The sequence below is a fragment of the Oncorhynchus clarkii genome, chromosome 3, assembly GCF_045791955.1.
Source record: "Oncorhynchus clarkii lewisi isolate Uvic-CL-2024 chromosome 3, UVic_Ocla_1.0, whole genome shotgun sequence".
Lineage (NCBI taxonomy): Eukaryota > Metazoa > Chordata > Actinopteri > Salmoniformes > Salmonidae > Oncorhynchus > Oncorhynchus clarkii.
In genome coordinates, this window is record NC_092149.1 from 3,512,974 (window position 1) to 3,527,973 (window position 15,000).

A 15,000-nucleotide genomic window follows, 5' to 3' on the forward strand; every position below is an offset into this window, starting at 1 on the left:
ACTATAGACCATGATACTACTATAGACCATGATACTACTATAGACCTACAGAAGGTCATCCTGTCGGTTTATAGACCATAATACTACTATAGACATACAGAAGGTCATCCTGTCTAATGTTGGTTTATAGACCATGATACTACTATAGACCTACAGAAGGTCACCCTGTCTAATGGTTTATAGACCATGATACTACTATAGACCTACAGAAGGTCATCCTGTCTAATGGTTTATAGACCATGATACTACTATAGACCTTCAGAAGGTCATCCTGTCTAATGGTTTATAGACCATGATACTACTATAGACCATGATACTACTATAGACCATGATACTACTATAGACCATGATACTACTAGACCATGATACTACTATAGACCATGATACTACTATAGACCTACAGAAGGTCACCCTGTCTGTCGGTTTATAGACCATGATACTACTATAGACCATGATACTACTATAGACCATGATACTACTATAGACCATGATACTACTACAGACCATGATACTACTATAGACCATGATACTACTATAGACCATGATACTACTATAGACCATGATACTACTACAGACCATGATACTACTATAGACCATGATACTACTATAGACCATGATACTACTACAGACCATGATACTACTATAGACCATGATACTACTATAGACCATGATACTACTATAGACCATGATACTACTATAGACCATGATACTACTATAGACCATGATACTACTACAGACCATGATACTACTATAGACCATGATACTACTATAGACCATGATACTACTATAGACCATGATACTACTATAGACCATGATACTACTATAGACCATGATACTACTATAGACCATGATACTACTATAGACCATGATACTACTATAGACCATGATACTACTATAGACCATGATACTACTATAGACCTACAGAAGGTCACCCTGTCTAATGGTTTATAGACCATGATACTACTATAGACCTACAGAAGGTCACCCTGTCTGTCGGTTTATAGACCATGATACTACTATAGACCATGATACTACTATAGACCATGATACTACTATAGACCATGATACTACTATAGACCATGATACTACTATAGACCATGATACTACTATAGACCATGATACTACTATAGACCATGATACTACTATAGACCATGATACTACTAAAGACCATGATACTACTATAGACCATGATACTACTATAGACCTTGATACTACTATAGACCATGATACTACTATAGACCATGATACTACTATAGACCATGATACTACTATAGACCATGATACTACTATAGACCATGATACTACTATAGACCACGATACTACTATAGACCACGATACTACTATAGACCACGATACTACTATAGACCACGATACTACTATAGACCACGATACTACTATAGACCACGATACTACTATAGACCACGATACTACTATAGACCACGATACTACTATAGACCACGATACTACTATAGACCACGATACTACTATAGACCACGATACTACTATAGACCACGATACTACTATAGACCACGATACTACTATAGACCACGATACTACTATAGACCACGATACTACTATAGACCACGATACTACTATAGACCATGATACTACTATAGACCATGATACTACTATAGACCATGATACTATTATAGACCATGATACTACTATAGACCATGATACTACTATAGACCATGATACTACTATAGACCATGATACTACTATAGACCATGATACTACTATAGACCATGATACTACTATAGACCATGATACTACTACAGACCATGATACTACTACAGACCATGATACTACTATAGACCATGATACTACTATAGACCATGATACTACTATAGACCATGATACTACTATAGACCATGATACTACTACAGACCATGATACTACTACAGACCATGATACTACTACAGACCATGATACTACTACAGACCATGATACTACTATAGACCATGATACTACTATAGACCATGATACTACTATAGACCATGATACTACTATAGACCATGATACTACTATAGACCATGATACTACTATAGACCATGATACTACTATAGACCATGATACTACTATAGACCATGATACTACTGTAGACCATGATACTACTATAGACCATGATACTACTATAGACCATGATACTACTATAGACCATGATACTACTATAGACCATGATACTACTATAGACCTACAGAAGGTCATTCCTTTCTCTCCTTTTCTGCCTCCTTTCATTTCTCTCTCAATCTCTCTAAGACCTCCTTCCTCTTGTGCTCCCTCCCTCCCTTCTCACTCTCTCTGTCCCCCCCCCGTCTCTCTCTGTTCCCCCCCTGTCTCGCTCTGTCCCCCCCACCCCGTCTCTCTGTCCCCCCCCCCCCGTCTCTCTCTGTCCCCCCCCGTCTCTCTCTGTCCCCCCCCGTCTCTCTCTGCCCCCCCCCCTGTCTCTCTCTGTCCCCCCCCCCCCCCCCCCCCCGTCTCTCTCTGTCCCCCCCCCACCCCCCCCCCGTCTCTCTCTACATTCCCCCTCCTGCAGCCAGCCCCTGGGTTGTAGTTTCCCCTCCTGTCAGCTCAGATAATCCTCTAAATTAAACTAAACATTGATAGTGTCAGTTTGGACTGTCAGACCCATTGTGATGTGTGGATAAGTGTCGTGGTGTCAGGGGTGGATTAGAGTTGCGTTCATCAGTGTGTAATACTTTCCTATCGGTGTTCAGCCTCCGGTGATGAGACCATCCGGTGTCGACCGATCAGATTAGTCACCGACCGTTGCCACAGGACTGGCGGAAACTTTTTTTTTAGGTTAAAACGTAACTCGATCCTGTTTTTCGAAGTCAAGTTTTCGCAGACTCGCTATTGACTTCACAGAGAAGTAATGTGATGGTTTTGGGAGGGAGGAATGGGAGATAGTTGTAATTCTTTAAATCCCAGCTAATTTCATCGCTCTCCGTCCTTCATCTGATCTAACTGCTGCCACATGGTGTATATTAGTCCTCATCCGCCACAGCCAATAGCAACGCAGACAGGGGAGAGGAAGTGACACGTTTAATCTCCAAAATCAAACAGGAATTTGAACCCTCCATTCATTCAGTGGAACAGGAATTCATGTCTGGCCCTGTGAACCCTCTGTGTAAATTCCCTATATAGTACACTACTTTAGATTAGGGCCCAATGGCACCCTGTTCACTATATAGTACACTACTTTAGATTAGGGCCAAATGGCACCCTGTTCACTATATAGTACACTACTTTAGATTAGGGCCAAATGGCACCCTGTTCCCTATATAGTGCACTACTTTAGATTAGGGCCCAATGGCACCCTGTTCCCTACATAGTACACTACTTTAGACCAGAGCCCTATGGGGAATAGGGAGCCATTTGGGACACAGGCTGTGTGTTCTGACGGTGTTATGTTTGTTCTGCCGGTGTTCTGTGTGTTCTGTGTGTTCTGCCGGTGTTCTCTGTGTTCTGACGGTGTTCTGTGTGTTCTGACTGTGTTCTGATGGTGTTATGTGTGTTCTGACTGTGTTCTGACGGTGTTCTGTGTGTTCTGCCGGTGTTCTGACGGCGTTCTGTGTGTTCTGACGGTGTTCTGTGTGTTCTGCCGGTGTTCTGACGGTGTTCTGTGTGTTCTGACGGTGTTCTGCCGGTGTTCTGTGTGTTCTGACGGTGTTCTGTTTGTTCTGACGGTGTTCTGACGGTGTTCTGTGTGTTCTGACGGTGTTCTGCCGGTGTTCTGTGTGTTCTGACGCTGTTCTGTTTGTTCTGACGGTGTTCTGTTTGTTCTGACGGTGTTCTGTTTGTTCTGACGGTGTTCTGATGGTGTTCTGTGTGGTCTGACGGTGTTCTGTTTGTTCTGACGGTGTTCTGATGGTGTTCTGTGTGGTCTGACGGTGTTCTGTGTGTTCTGACGGTGTTCTGTTTGTTCTGACGGTGTTCTGCCGGTGTTCTGACAGTGTTCTGCCGGTGTTCTGACTGTATTCTGACGGTGTTCTGTTTGTTCTGATGGTGTTCTGACAGTGTTCTGTGTGGTCTGACGGTGTTCTGTTTGTTCTGACGGTGTTCTGTTTGTTCTGACGGTGTTCTGCCGGTGTTCTGACAGTGTTCTGCCGGTGTTCTGACTGTATTCTGACGGTGTTCTGTTTGTTCTGATGGTGTTCTGACAGTGTTCTGTGTGGTCTGACGGTGTTCTGTTTGTTCTGACGGTGTTCTGACGGTGTTCTGTTTGTTCTGATGGTGTTCTGACGGTGTTCTGTGTGGTCTGACAGTGTTCTGTTTGTTCTGACGGTGTTCTGACGGTGTTCTGTTTGTTCTGACGGTGTTCTGACTGTGTTCTGACATTGTTCTGTTTGTTCTGACGGTGTTCTGTGTGTTCTGACGGTGTTCTGTGTGTTCTGACGGTGTTCTGTGTGTTCTGACGGTGTTATGTGTGTTCTGACGGTGTTCTGTTTGTTCTGACGGTGTTCTGCCGGTGTTCTGACGGTGTTCTGCCGGTGTTCTGACTGTATTCTGTGTGTTCTGACGGTGTTCTGTGTGTTCTGACGGTGTTCTGTTTGTTCTGATGGTGTTCTGACGGTGTTCTTTGTGGTCTGACGGTGTTCTGTTTGTTCTGACGGTGTTCTGTTTGTGCTGACGGTGTTCAGTTTGTTCTGACGGTGTTCTGACAGTGTTCTGTTTGTTTTGACGATGTTCTGTTTGTTCAGACGGTGTTCTGACGGTGTTCTGTTTGTTCTGACGGTGTTCTGACGGTGTTCTGTGTGGTCTGACGGTGTTCTGTTTGTTCTGTGTGTTCTGACGGTGTTCTGTTTGTTCTGACGGTGTTCTGACAGTGTTCCGTGTGTTCTGACGGTGTTCTGTGTGGTCTGACGGTGTTCTGTGTGTTCTGACGATGTTCTGCCGGTGTTCTGACGGTGTTCTGACTGTGTTCTGACGGTGTTTTGTGTGTTCTGACGGTGTTCTGTGTGGTCTGACGGTGTTCTGTGTGTTCTGACGATGTTCTGCCGGTGTTCTGACGGTGTTCTGACGGTGTTCTGTTTGTTCTGACGGTGTTCTGTTTGTTCTGACGGTGTTTTGTTTGTTTTGACGGTGTTCTGACGGTGTTCTGTTTGTTCTGACGGTGTTCTGACGGTGTTCTGTTTGTTTTGACAGTGTTCTGACGGTGTTCTGACGGTGTTCTATGGTCTGACCGTGTTCTGTGTGTTCCGACAGTGTTCGGTGTGTTCTGACGGTGTTCTGTGTGTTCTGACGGTGTTCTGACGGTGTCCTGTTTGTTCTGACGGTGTTATATGTGTTTTGATGGTGTTCTGACGGTGTTATATGTGTTTTGATGGTGTTCTGACGGTGTTCTATGTGTTTTGACGGTGTTCTGACGGTGTTATATGTGTTTTGACGGTGTTCTGACGGTGTTATATGTGTTTTGATGGTGTTCTGACGGTGTTCTGTGTGTTCTGATGGTGTTCTGTTTGTTCTGACGGTGTTCTGTGTGTTCTGACGGTGTTCTGTGTGTTCTGACGGTGTTCTGTCGGTGTTCTGTGTGGTGTAATGAATGTATGTACATCACATGATGAAATAAAGCTAGTTTAGTCCCCTCCGCCCCCTAGTTTTAATGGATCCAGTTTAGTCCCCTCTTCTCCTCCGCCCCCTAGTTTTAATGGATCCAGTGTAGTCTCCTTGCCCCCTAGTTTTAATGGATCCAGTTTAGTCCCCTCCGCCCCCTAGTTTTAATGGTTCTAGTTTAGTCCCCTCTGCCCCCCAGTTTTAATGGATCCAGTTTAGTCCCCTCTTCACCTCCGCCCCCTAGTTTTAATGGATCCAGTTTAGTCCCCTCGTCTCCTCCGCCCCCTAGTTTTAATGGATCCAGTTTAGTCCCCTCCGCCCCCTAGTTTTAATGGTTCTAGTTTAGTTCCCTCTTCACCTCCGCCCCCTAGTTTTACTGGATCCAGTTTAGTCCCCTCTTCACCTCCGTCCCCTAGTTTTAATGGATCCAGTTTAGTCCCCTCTGCCCCCTAGTTTTAATGGATCCAGTTTAGTTCCCTCTTCACCTCCGTCCCCTAGTTTTAATGGATCCAGTGTAGTCTCCTTGCCCCCTAGTTTTAATGGATCCAGTTTAGTCCCCTCCGCCCCCTAGTTTAAATGGATCCAGTTTAGTCTCCTTGCCCCCTAGTTTTAATGGATCCAGTTTAGTCCCCTCTTCTCTTTCGCCCCCTAGTTGTAATGGATCCAGTTTAGTCTCCTCTTCACCTCCGCCCCCTAGTTTTAATGGATCCAGTTTAGTCCCCTCCGCCCCCTAGTTTTAATGGATCCAGTTTATTCCCCTCTTCACCTCCGCCCCCTAGTTTTAATGGATCCAGTTTAGTCCCCTCTTCACCTCCGCCCCCTAGTTTTAATGGATCCAGTTTATTCCCCTCTTCTCCTTGCCCCCTAGTTTTAATGGATCCAGTTTAGTCCCCTCCGCCCCCTAGTTTTAATGGATCCAGTTTAGTCCCCTCTTCACCTCCGCCCCCTAGTTTTAATGGATCCAGTTTATTCCCCTCTTCTCCTTGCCCCCTAGTTTTAATGGATCCAGTTTAGTCCCCTCCGCCCCCTAGTTTTAATGGATCCAGTTTAGTCCCCTCTTCACCTCCGTCCCCTAGTTTTAATGGATCCAGTTTAGTCCCCTCCGCCCCCTAGTTTTAATGGATCCAGTTTAGTCACCTCCGCCCCCTAGTTTTACTGGATCCAGTTTAGTCCCCTCTTCACCTCCGTCCCCTAGTTTTAATGGATCCAGTTTAGTCACCTCCGTCCCCTAGTTTTAATGGATCCAGTTTAGTCCCCTCCGCCCCCTAGTTTAAATGGATCCAGTTTAGTCTCCTTGCCCCCTAGTTTTAATGGATCCAGTTTAGTCCCCTCTTCTCTTTCGCCCCCTAGTTGTAATGGATCCAGTTTAGTCCCCTCTTCACCTCCGCCCCCTAGTTTTAATGGATCCAGTTTAGTCCCCTCCGCCCCCTAGTTTTAATGGATCCAGTTTATTCCCCTCTTCACCTCCGCCCCCTAGTTTTAATGGATCCAGTTTAGTCCCCTCTTCACCTCCGCCCCCTAGTTTTAATGGATCCAGTTTATTCCCCTCTTCTCCTTGCCCCCTAGTTTTAATGGATCCAGTTTAGTCCCCTCCGCCCCCTAGTTTTAATGGATCCAGTTTAGTCCCCTCTTCACCTCCGCCCCCTAGTTTTAATGGATCCAGTTTATTCCCCTCTTCTCCTTGCCCCCTAGTTTTAATGGATCCAGTTTAGTCCCCTCCGCCCCCTAGTTTTAATGGATCCAGTTTAGTCCCCTCTTCACCTCCGTCCCCTAGTTTTAATGGATCCAGTTTAGTCCCCTCCGCCCCCTAGTTTTAATGGATCCAGTTTAGTCACCTCCGCCCCCTAGTTTTACTGGATCCAGTTTAGTCCCCTCTTCACCTCCGTCCCCTAGTTTTAATGGATCCAGTTTAGTCACCTCCGTCCCCTAGTTTTAATGGATCCAGTTTAGTCACCTCCGTCCCCTAGTTTTAATGGATCCAGTTTAGTCACCTCCGTCCCCTAGTTTTAATGGATCCAGTTTAGTCCCCTCTGCCCCCTAGTTTTACTGGATCCAGTTTAGTCTCCTTCGCCCCCTAGTTTTAATGGATCCAGTTTAGTCCCCTCTGCCCCCTAGTTTTACTGGATCCAGTGTAGTCCCCTCCGCCCCCTAGTTTTAATGGATCCAGTGTAGTCTCCTTCGCCCTCTAGTTTTAGTGGATCCAGTTGTATAAGAAAGAGGTGGCTGTAAATCATTCTAACAGTGACCTGCGTGTCATCGGTGAATAACGGGACAGCTGAGTGATAGAAGAGACATTTGTAATATACATCACATAGAGGGCAGAGGAGAGAGAGAGAGAAGGGACATTTGGAATATACATCACATAGAGGCCCGAGGAGAGAGAGAGAGAGAGAGAAGGGACATTTGGAATATACATCACAAAGAGGGCAGAGGAGAGAGAGAGAGAAGGGACATTTGGAATATACATCACATAGAGGGCAGAGGAGAGAGAGAGAGAAGGGACATTTGTGTCTCTCTGTCCCAGTGTGTGTGTTTGGTTCTGACCCTCTGTGTCTCTCTGTCCCAGTGTGTGTGTGGTTCTGACCCTCTGTCTCTCTGTCCCAGTGTGTGTGTGGTTCTGACCCTCTGTGTCTCTGTCCCAGTGTATGTGTGGTTCTGACCCTCTGTCTCTCTGTCCCAGTGTGTGTGTGGTTCTGACCCTCTGTCTCTCTGTCCCAGTGTGTGTGTTTGGTTCTGACCCTCTGTGTCTCTCTGTCCCAGTGTGTGTGTGGTTCTGACCCTCTGTCTCTCTGTCCCAGTGTTGGTGTGGTTCTGACCCTCTGTCTCTCTCTGTCCCAGTGTGTGTGTGGTTCTGACCCTCTGTCTCTCTGTCCCAGTGTGTGTGTGGTTCTGACCCTCTGTCTCTCTCTGTCCCAGTGTGTGTGTGGTTCTGACCCTCTATGTCTCTGTCCCAGTGTGTGTGTGGTTCTGACCCTCTGTGTCTCTCTGTCCCAGTGTGTGTGTGGTTCTGACGCTCTGTCTCTCTGTCCCAGTGTGTGTGTGGTTCTGACCCTCTGTCTCTCTGTCCCAGTGTGTGTGTGGTTCTGACCCTCTGTCTCTCTCTGTCCCAGTGTATGTGTGGTTCTGACCCTCTGTCTCTCTGTCCCAGTGTGTGTGTGGTTCTGACCCTCTGTCTCTCTGTCCCAGTGTGTGTGTGGTTCTGACCCTCTGTCTCTCTGTCCCAGTGTGTGTGTGGTTCTGACCCTCTGTCTCTCTCTGTCCCAGTGTGTGTGTGGTTCTGACCCTCTGTGTCTCTCTGTCCCAGTGTGTGTGTGGTTCTGACCCTCTGTCTCTCTGTCCCAGTGTGTGTGTGGTTCTGACCCTCTGTCTCTCTGTCCCAGTGTGTGTGTTTGGTTCTGACCCTCTGTGTCTCTCTGTCCCAGTGTGTGAGTGGTTCTGACCCTCTGTGTCTCTGTCCCAGTGTGTGTGTGGTTCTGACCCTCTGTCTCTCTGTCCCAGTGTGTGTGTTTGGTTCTGACCCTCTGTGTCTCTCTGTCCCAGTGTGTGTGTGGTTCTGACTCTCTGTGTCTCTCTGTCCCAGTGTGTGTGTTTGGTTCTGACCCTCTGTGTCTCTCTGTCCCAGTGTGTGTGTGTGGTTCTGACCCTCTGTGTCTCTCTGTCCCAGTGTGTGTTTGGTTCTGACCCTCTGTGTCTCTCTGTCCCAGTGTGTGTGTGGTTCTGACCCTCTGTGTCTCTCTGTCCCAGTGTGTGTTTGGTTCTGACCCTCTGTGTCTCTCTGTCCCAGTGTGTGTAGGGCAGCAGGACTTCACCATGGCAACAGGGCCTAAAGAAGAACCGGTCCCCCCTGTCCAAGAGACGTCTGTCAAGAGGCTGGTGGTCGGACCTCTGGACTTACTGCTCAACAGCAGCGCCGTGCACCGCCTTCTCAAGATGCTGGCCTGCGCCATGGACCACGAGTACCAACCCTACTACAAACCACAGCCAGGTAGATACCAACCCTACTACAACCCACAACCAGGTAGATACCAACCCTACTACCAACCACAACCAGGTAGATACCAACCCTACTACCAACCACAACCAGGTAGATACCAACTACAACCAGGTAGATACCAACCCTACTACAACCCACAACCAGGTAGATACCAACCCTACTACAAACCACAGCCAGGTAGATACCAACCACAACCAGGTAGATACCAACCCTACTACAAACCACAGCCAGGTAGATACCAACCCTACTACAAACCACAGCCAGGTAGATACCAACCCTACTACAAACCACAGCCAGGTAGATACCAACCCTACTTCAACCAGGTAGATACCAACCCTACTACAACCAGGTAGATACCAACCCTACTACAACCAGGTAGATACCAACCCTACTACAACCAGGTAGATACCAACCCTACTACAACCAGGTAGATACCAACCAGGTAGATACCAACCAGGTAGATACCAACCAGGTAGATACCAACCAGGTAGATTCCAACCAGGTAGATTCCAACCAGGTAGATTCCAACCAGGTAGATTCCAACCAGGTAGATACCAACCAGGTAGATACCAACCAGGTAGATACCAACCCTACTACAACCAGGTAGATACCAACCCTACTACAACCAGGTAGATACCAACCCTACTACAAACCACAACCAGGTAGATACAAACCACAACCAGGTAGATACCAACCACAACCAGGTAGATACCAACCACAACCAGGTAGATACCAACCACAACCAGGTAGATACCAACCACAACCAGGTAGATACCAACCACAACCAGGTAGATACCAACCCTACTACAAACCACAACCAGGTAGATACCAACCCTACTACAACCAGGTAGATACCAACCCTACTACAACCAGGTAGATACCAACCCTACTACCAACCACAACCAGGTAGATACCAACCCTACTACAACCAGGTAGATACCAACCCTACTACCAACCACAACCAGGTAGATACCAACCCTACTACAACCAGGTAGATACCAACCCTACTACAACCAGGTAGATACCAACCCTACTACAACCAGGTAGATACCAACCCTACTACAACCAGGTAGATACCAACCCTACTACAACCAGGTAGATACCAACCCTACTACAACCAGGTAGATACCAACCCTACTACAACCAGGTAGATACCAACCAGGTAGATACCAACCAGGTAGATACCAACCAGGTAGATTCCAACCAGGTAGATTCCAACCAGGTAGATTCCAACCAGGTAGATTCCAACCAGGTAGATACCAACCAGGTAGATACCAACCAGGTAGATACCAACCAGGTAGATACCAACCCTACTACAACCAGGTAGATACCAACCCTACTACAACCAGGTAGATACCAACCCTACTACAACCAGGTAGATACCAACCCTACTACAACCAGGTAGATACCAACCAGGTAGATACCAACCAGGTAGATTCCAACCAGGTAGATTCCAACCAGGTAGATTCCAACCAGGTAGATATCAACCAGGTAGATTCCAACCAGGTAGAGACCAACCAGGTAGATACCAACCAGGTAGATTCCAACCCTTTGTCATGTTATTCACTGTAACTGTCTGTCCAGGTGAGATTCCACAAGTAGTCTGTCATACATACACTGCTATTATAATGTCCCCATAGTGTCCGTCTCTCAAGACATCACTGCTATTATAATGTCCCCATAGTGTCCATCTCTCAAGACATCACTGCTATTATAATGTCCCCATAGTGTCCATCTCTCAAGACAAGACTTATTATAATGTCCTCGTAGTGTCCATCAAGACAACACTGTTATAATGTCCCCATAGTGTCCATCAAGACATCACTGTTATTATAATGTCCCCATAGTGTCCATCTCTCAAGACAAGACTTATTATAATGTCCTCGTAGTGTCCATCAAGACAACACTGTCATAATGTCCCCATAGTGTCCATCAAGACATCACTGTTATTATAATGTCCCCATAGTGTCCATCAAGACAACACTGTTATTATAATGTCCCCATAATGTCCATCAAGACAACACTGTTATTATAATGTCCCCATAGTGTCCATCTCTCAAGACATCACTGCTATTATAATGTCCCCATAGTGTCCATCAAGACAACACTGTTATTATAATGTCCCCATAGTGTCCATCAAGACAACACTGTTATTATAATGTCCCCATAGTGTCCATCAAGACAACACTGTTATTATAATGTCCCCATAGTGTCCATCAAGACAACACTGTTATTATAATGTCCCCATAGTGTCCATCTCTCAAGACATAGCCAGGTAGGTACAAACCACAGCCAGGTAGGTACAAACCACAGCCAGGTAGATACCAACCCTACTACAACCAGGTAGATACCAACCCTACTACAACCAGGTAGATACCAACCCTACTACAAACCACAGCCAGGTAGATACCAACCCTACTACAACCAGGTAGATACCAACCCTACTACAACCAGGTAGATACCAACCCTACTACAACCAGGTAGATACCAACCAGGTAGATACCAACCCTACTACAAACCACAACCAGGTAGATACAAACCACAACCAGGTAGATACCAACCACAACCAGGTAGATACCAACCACAACCAGGTAGATACCAACCACAACCAGGTAGATACCAACCACAACCAGGTAGATACCAACCACAGCCAGGTAGATACCAACCACAACCAGGTAGATACCAACCCTACTTCAACCAGGTAGATACCAACCCTACTACAAACCACAACCAGGTAGATACCAACCCTACTACCAACCACAACCAGGTAGATACCAACCCTACTTCAACCAGGTAGATACCAACCCTACTACCAACCACAACCAGGTAGATACCAACCACAACCAGGTAGATACCAACCCTACTACCAACCACAACCAGGTAGATACCAACCCTACTACAACCAGGTAGATACCAACCCTACTACAAACCACAGCCAGGTAGATACCAACCCTACTACCAACCACAACCAGGTAGATACCAACCACAACCAGGTAGATACCAACCCTACTACAAACCACAGCCAGGTAGATACCAACCCTACTACCAACCACAACCAGGTAGATACCAACCAGGTAGATACCAACCAGGTAGATACCAACCCTACTACAACCAGGTAGATACCAACCCTACTACAAACCACAACCAGGTAGATACCAACCCTACTACCAACCACAACCAGGTAGATACCACCCACAACCAGGTAGATACCAACCCTACTACAAACCACAACCAGGTAGATACCAACCCTACTACAACCAGGTAGATACCAACCCTACTACAACCAGGTAGATACCAACCACAACCAGGTAGATACCAACCACAACCAGGTAGATACCAACCCTACTACAAACCACAGCCAGGTAGATACCAACCCTACTACAACCAGATAGATACCAACCCTACTACAACCAGGTAGATACCAACCAGGTAGATACCAACCACAACCAGGTAGATACCAACCCTACTACAAACCACAACCAGGTAGATACCAACCACAACCAGGTAGATACCAACCCTACTACCAACCACAACCAGGTAGATACCAACCCTACTACAACCACAACCAGGTAGATACCAACCACAACCAGGTAGATACCAACCCTACTACAACCACAACCAGGTAGATACCAACCACAACCAGGTAGATACCAACCCTACTACCAACCACAACCAGGTAGATACCAACCCTACTACAAACCACAGCCAGGTAGATACCAACCACAACCAGGTAGATACCAACCACAACCAGGTAGATACCAACCCTACTACAAACCACAGCCAGGTAGATACCAACCCTACTACAAACCACAGCCAGGTAGATACCAACCCTACTACAACCCACAACCAGGTAGATACCAACCCTACTACAAACCACAGCCAGGTAGATACCAACCACAACCAGGTAGATACCAACCACAACCAGGTAGATACCAACCCTACTACAACCACAACCAGGTAGATACCAACCACAACCAGGTAGATACCAACCCTACTACAACCAGGTAGATACCAACCCTACTACAACCAGGTAGATACCAACCCTACTACAAACCACAGCCAGGTAGATACCAACCCTACTACAAACCACAACCAGGTAGATACCAATCCTACTACAACCAGGTAGATACCAACCCTACTACAACCAGGTAGATACCAACCAGGTAGATACCAACCAGGTAGATACCAAGCAGGTAGATTCCAACCAGGTAGATTCCAACCAGGTAGATACCAACCAGGTAGATACCAACCAGGTAGATACCAACCAGGTAGATACCAAGCAGGTAGATTCCAACCAGGTAGATTCCAACCAGGTAGATACCAACCCTACTACAAACCACAGCCAGGTAGATACCAACCCTACTACAAACCACAACCAGGTAGATACCAATCCTACTACAACCAGGTAGATACCAACCCTACTACAACCAGGTAGATACCAACCAGGTAGATACCAACCAGGTAGATACCAAGCAGGTAGATTCCAACCAGGTAGATTCCAACCAGGTAGATACCAACCAGGTAGATACCAACCAGGTAGATACCAACCAGGTAGATACCAAGCAGGTAGATACCAACCAGGTAGATTCCAACCAGGTAGATTCCAACCAGGTAGATTCCAACCAGGTAGATTCCAACCAGGTAGATACCAACCCTACTACAACCAGGTAGATACCAACCCTACTACAACCAGGTAGATACCAACCCTACTACAACCAGGTAGATACCAACCCTACTACAACCAGGTAGATACCAACCAGGTAGATTCCAACCAGGTAGATTCCAACCAGGTAGATTCCAACCAGGTAGATTCCAACCAGGTAGATTCCAACCAGGTAGATACCAACCAGGTAGATACCAACCCTACTACAACCAGGTAGATACCAACCCTACTACAACCAGGTAGATACCAACCCTACTACAACCAGGTAGATACCAACCCTACTACAACCAGGTAGATACCAACCCTACTACAACCAGGTAGATACCAACCAGGTAGATTCCAACCAGGTAGATTCCAACCAGGTAGATACCAACCAGGTAGATTCCAACCAGGTAGATTCCAACCAGGTAGATACCAACCAGGTAGATACCAACCAGGTAGATACCAACCCTTTGTCATGTTATTCACTGTAACTGTCTGTCCAGGTGAGATTCCACAAGTAGTCTGTCATACATACACTGTTATTATAATGTCCCCATAGTGTCCATCAAGACATCACTGTTATTATAATGTCCCCATAGTGTCCATCTCTCAAGACAAGACTTATTATAATGTCCTCGTAGTGTCCATCAAGACAACACTGTTATAATGTCCCCATAGTGTCCATCAAGACATCACTGTTATTATAATGTCCCCATAGTGTCCATCTCTCAAGACAAGACTTATTATAATGTCCTCGTAGTGTCCATCAAGACAACACTGTCATAATGTCTCCATAGTGTCCATC

The 15,000-nt window shown here is 46.3% G+C and overlaps 1 protein-coding gene across 1 annotated transcript in view; it reads left to right on the plus strand.

Annotated features, from left to right (window-relative positions):
- Positions 1-15,000, plus strand: part of LOC139405576 (intermembrane lipid transfer protein VPS13B) — a 316,293-nt gene that overhangs the window by 133,012 nt on the left and 168,281 nt on the right. Inside the window, exon 13 of the mRNA XM_071147988.1 lies at positions 9,341-9,541. Coding sequence (XP_071004089.1) covers positions 9,341-9,541 — 201 coding nt within the window. The remainder of the gene's footprint in view (positions 1-9,340; positions 9,542-15,000) is intronic.